Genomic DNA, 5,973 nt, shown 5'->3' with positions numbered 1-5,973 from the left:
AACAGAATCGTCAGCTTATTCGGTAAGTCAGGAATTGGTTCAGGAGAAAGCACACTCTATGACGATATCAAGAAAATTTATATACAAGTCAAGGTTGGTTTATGAGATTTAAACAGCGCCATGATTATTACTTCCTGAAAAAAAGTGAAAATGCATGAGCTGATGAAGTTGCTGCTGCGGAATTTCCTGGTACTTTAGCGAAAATCATTGAAGAGGGTTGCTACCCGAACAGATATTCAATGTCGATAAAAGAGAATTGTATTGGAAGAAAAAAATTGCCAGATCGTTCATTCATTTTCAAGGAGGAGAAAAATATCCCAGACAACAAGGTATCCAAGGAACGTTTGACCTTATTGTTGAGCGGTAATTGTGCAGGTGATTACAAGCTAAAACCATTGCTTGTTCTTTATGCACAGAAATCGCAAGCTAGAGAACGTAGTCATGGCATCTCTCTCAGTTTATATATATATATATATATATATATATATATATACATATATGAATATATATATATATATATATATATATATGTATATATATATGTGTGTGTGTGTGTTTATATATATATATATATATATATATATATATATATTATATATATATATATAATATACATATACATATATATATATATATAATGTATATATATGTGTGTGTGTGTGTGCGTATATATATATATATATATATGAGTGGTAGGGTGGTGAGTTTAAACGCCAAGAATCCGTTGAAGTTTTATTTCTGACGTTTCGTCCAACTAGGACTTCTTCAGAGTGTACACAAATAGAACAATGACAACTTATATACCCGCACAGCTCACCCCGTTCCCCCTCGGTCAATGCTGCTGCCATCTCTCTTTCGTCTTGCCTCATGATGATGATGAGATGGCAGCAGCATTGACCGAGGGGGAACGGGGTGAGCTGTGCGGGTATATAAGTTGTCATTGTTCTATTTGTGTACACTCTGAAGAAGTCCTAGTTGGACGAAACGTCAGAAATAAAACTTCAACGGATTCTTGGCGTTTAAACTCACCACCCTACCACTCATTCTGTCTTCACACCTCAATATATATATATATATATATATATATATATATATATATATATATATTTACATAGATATATATATATATATACATTGCTCGACAAAAGTTTAGGCCGGTTGTGTGTCAGACAAGATGTAGTATGATAAAAGTTTGATCAAAAATATTAATCTCCCTTAAGGGGATCGTCCATCAGAAAATCACGATTTTTTTTTTTTTTTTTTTAAATACGAAATACTGAAAATATTTCCTCTAAAAGTGTTGCTCATAAGCTATCTCGTGGCTGAGTATGGAAGCTGTATCTTGATTTTTACTATCTAAAAAAAATATAATACAGTACCCCCCCCACCCTACTGTGGCTGGGTCGTGTGCGCTGCGTACTGCATATTACGTTTTCTGTTGTTACATATATTTGCTAACAAAAGAAGCTGTGTATTTTGCACAATATTTATGCTTTTGTATGATAAATAATAGCATACGAGCTAATATGTTGACAGATGCTGTGACAGATGCTGTGACAGATGCTGTGACAGTTGACACAGTATTATGGGAAGGCAATACGTGATTCTGTGAATACTGACGTTCAGACAATGCGTAAAGCTATCATGGCCTCCTACCTGCATTCTGTCAGCACAGATGAGAAGCCATTGCATTCTTACTGTCCTAAGGAGAAGACTCGTGGTGATTTTTTTCTAGAGAGCACTAGCCAGGCAAGAGGAACCCGAGTCTCACAGAGTCAAGAAGCCGTTCCTGACGAAGATTCCCACTGAGAAGCGGAAATCTATCCTGGCAATATATCAAGACCTCACCTCTACAGAGCTTTTAGAGAAATGCCTCAAGGGAAGGACACAAAACCAAAATGAAAGCTTCCATGCAAAGATCTGGGCTTTGAGTTCAAAGAGGAAGTTTGCATCAGCAGCTAGAGTTCAATTCTGAACCACATCTTTGGTTATGAACTTGCATATATGCCATCAGCAAGAGGGACAACAACCAGTGATGCCATAAAACAGCTTAGGATGGCAGATAAAGATCGTCTGTCGCTAAAGATGCATCGCGCCAAGAAAAGGAAAAGTGCAATATAACCCTGGTGGATACTAACTGGATTCATCATATAAACCTGTAATTAATCAAAAGCTGGCAACAAAGAGTAGGGTTGTGCCTATGATACCCTTTCAACACCATAACATCCTAAATGATGAAAGGGGACCAGTAACCATGAACAAAAAATAACTATGACGCTCATTCCTGAAAAACTTGATTTTTGCACATTTAACTTGATTCAAATCCAAAACGCCTTCACTGATTTTTTACTGCAAATCCTTTTCTGATTCAGCATAATTGGGAGAACATTTGGAGGCAGATTTATGTCCTTCTGTCAAGGACTAGTAGGATTTTTTTCATCTATCTTAGCCCATTATAAAGACAAAAAATAATCAATATCCAGTCAAAGGTCTATCCTCTGAATCAATTTCTAAATTTTCAAAAATTACCCCTCGAAAAAAAAGTCACAATAAAAAAAGTATAAGCATAAATGACTTGAAAACTCGGTGGTATCTTCTCTGAGACAAGACAGTTACTAGGAAAAAATCTCCTCCACTTTCACTCCAAACTAAAAAAGTTCGATTTTCTAATGGACGATCCCATTAAGTCTTTGCTGGGCGTCCTTTGCGTTTCTTGACAGCCCTCAGGCGTCGTGGCATGGACATAGGAAGGTCATGTAGCTTCTGGGTAGGTATGGCATCCCAACAATCCCTAATTTCCTTCTCCAGCTTGAGGAGAGTGTTGACGTCCTTTCTTTGTAACCCATGATTAACCACCTGCCAAAGATTCTCAGTCGTGTTTAAATCTGGACTGGGATCTTTCCTGTTATTGCCCCACCACTAATTTTTATTTTATTTTCTGTTGTCTTTGATTTTGTTTATCTTGGGTTAGGTTAGGATAGGTTAGGATAGGTTAGGTTAGGTTAGGTTAGGTTAGGATATGTTAGGTTAGGTTAAGTCAGGTTAGGTTAGAATAGGTTAGGTTAGGTTAGGCTAGGTTAGGTTAACTTAACTTAACCTAACCTAACCTAACCTAACCTAACCTAACCTATCCTAACCTAAACTATCCTAACCTATCCTACCCTAGCCTAACCTAACCTAACCTAAACTAACCTTACCTAACCTAACCCATCCTAACCTAACCTATCCTAATCTATCCTAACCTATTCTAACCTATCCTAACCTATCCTAACCTAACCTAACCTAACCTAACCTAACCTAACCTAACCTGACCTATCCTAACCTAACCTAACCTAACCTTACCTATCCTAACCTATCCTAACCTAACCTAAGATAAACAAAATCAAAGACAACAGAAAAAAATAGTGGTGGGGCAATAACAGGAAAGATCCCTGGACTGTTTCCGGGCCAATCCTCTATGAATTTAATCTCACAGTCTTTACGCCAGGTTATAGCATACTTGGCAATGTGGCAGGGGGCGCTATCCTGTGGGAACACGCTTGCGCCTGTTAACTCAAAGCACTCCAGATGTTCATTTAGCAGCTCATAATAAATGTACTGGTTGATTTTAATGCTGGCAGGCAACACAACATGCCTCCCCAGGCTCCTGCCTGAGAAACAACCCCATACCATTAATGAACTGGGGTGTTTCACGGTTCCACAAAGGTAGCGTGGGTCAAGGGAGTCCCTGCCACGCTGCCGATACACGTTATAACCCCTCCCCTCAGTCACTGTGAACATTGCTTAATCAGACCAATGCACTTCCAGCTAGTCAGCATCATCCCACTGAAGCTATTTTAGAGCATAAGCGACCCTACGAACCTTATGCACACGGATGAGAATCGGTTTCTTGACTGGACGGTGTCTTGTGTAACCAAGCTCATGAACACGTCGGCTAACAGTACGTACCGACACTTCACTGAACAGGCCACGATTATTTTCCTTAATTTTAGGGGATAAAATATAAGGACTCTTCTCTAGGTCTCTCTTAACAATGTTATTGAGACGCCTAGAGGTCTTACGAGGCCTACCAGACCGCTCTTTCTGGATTGGTATGGAATCACACTCTCCCTCCCTCCGCCTAGCAACGTAACGCCTCACAACACGATCACTTATTTTAAGTTGGTCGACAATTTCCTTAGTTTGCTTCCCGGCCTTCTTGACATCGATAACCTGGGCATTAGTTTCAGACGATAACTTCCTCGCTTTCCCCATAATAAGACCACAAAAACTCCCCCCCCCAAAAAAAAAGTCACGAAATGGAGAAGTCAGAAGAACCCAACAACAAAATTCTCTCGCTACAGTGGCCAAGCCGACACCGAGCGCGTCTTTGCAGGGTGAGGGGGAAATTGGGGGGATGCAGTGATGTCATGCAGACGGCCCAAACTTATGACTAAACTAAATCGCCCTCATCTATGCCATTCTTTTTTAGATATAAGTTTAATCCACCCCCGCTAACCCGGCCTAAACTTTTGGCGAGCACTGTATATATATATATATATATATATATATATATATATATATATATATATATATATATGCAATAAAAACACCAGGAGCGTGTGTTCACAAATGCGTAAATAACCACTAGGAAAAAGTAAACTAACGAAGCAGAGCGCTTTCGTGTAATTACATCTTCAGTATCTGCACTGAAGATGTAATTACACGAAAGCGCTCTGCTTCGTTAGTTTACTTTTTCCTAGTGGTTATTTACGCATATATATATATATATATATATATATATATATATATATATATATATATGTGTGTGTATATATATGTATATATATATACATACATATGTATATATATATATATACATATATACATATATATATATATATATATATATATATATATATATGTACATATATATGCATATACATACTGTGTATATATATATATATTTGTATATATGTATATCTACAGTATATGTATATGCAATAAGAACACTAGGAACGTGTGTTTTATAAATGCAAGGTAAGCACTTAAGAAAATAAACAAACGGAGCAGAGCGCTTTCGTATATTACATCTTCAGTGTAAATTACAAAGAAAGAGGGTACAGCAAACATAATATAGTATGACAAGAGTATAAGGAACTACACTAGAAAAGGGTGTGGACGAATTGTCAGGGCGTGGGTCACACGTCCAGCGTTCTTACATTTTGTAATTATTGGCTATTTCCTTACAAATATAATTATCACTTCTGTACAATCCTAAGTTAAGGTTAAAGTTGTTATCATATGTAAAATTAATCAGACAACTTTCAATTAAATTTCTTTCGACAAAATTAGTGTTGAAAGTAATCACTCTAGCGTTTTCCCAGTTGATAGGGTGATTAAAAGTGCATAAAAGTTTAAAAATGGCACTTGACTCATTCCCATCTTTGACACATTTCTTGTGTTGTTTTATCCTGACAGAAAGATCTTTTGCCGTTTGGCCGATATAGAATTTATCACATATTTTGCAAGGAATTTTGTACACACAGCCTTTTTGGCAATTTTTAGAATGATTAATTAGGTATTGTTTGATTGTGTTATTGTTTCTGAAGGCTACATTGATATTAAAATTCTTAAGTAATTTGGGATCAATAGTTAAGTTTTCTTGGTAAGGTAAAACTGCTAGGTTATTATGGACTTTGGATTTGTTAGGCTGAGAATTGTAATAATTTTTCCTTGCAAAATTGTAACAAACATCAATGGAATGTTTAGGATATTTCAATCCTAAACATTTCATTGGTGTTTGTTACAATGAAATGTTTAGGATATTTCAATCCTAAACATTTCATTGATGTTTGTTACAATTTTGCAAGGAAAACTTATTACAATTCTCAGCAGTGATATTTCCCATAGATATATAGGGTACCGTCATGATGACGGCGTGGACTATTGGGCACCCTATAGATATAGAGATTCACAGAATATAAGGTGACA

The 5,973-nt window shown here is 36.9% G+C and overlaps 1 protein-coding gene across 1 annotated transcript; it reads right to left on the bottom strand.

The window, feature by feature from the left end:
- Positions 1-3,831: 3,831 nt before the first annotated feature.
- Positions 3,832-4,254, bottom strand: LOC143037765 (uncharacterized). Its single transcript, XM_076206317.1, has one exon. The coding sequence runs from the start codon at positions 4,252-4,254 to the stop codon at positions 3,832-3,834; it is 423 nt and encodes a 140-aa protein (XP_076062432.1).
- Positions 4,255-5,973: the final 1,719 nt, after the last annotated feature.

This window comes from Oratosquilla oratoria, chromosome 23 (genome assembly GCF_046742065.1).
Source record: "Oratosquilla oratoria isolate Oo_2021 chromosome 23, ASM4674206v1, whole genome shotgun sequence".
Taxonomy (NCBI): Eukaryota; Metazoa; Arthropoda; class Malacostraca; order Stomatopoda; family Squillidae; genus Oratosquilla; species Oratosquilla oratoria.
The sequence above is the reverse complement of the archived record's forward strand: the minus strand, read 5'-3'. Positions and strand labels throughout refer to the sequence as shown.

What these genes read in the sequence shown, in the direction of transcription:
- LOC143037765 (XM_076206317.1), bottom strand. Translation starts at nt 4,254, where the DNA reads ATGGGGAAAGCGAGGAAGTTATCGTCTGAAACTAATGCCCAGGTTATC.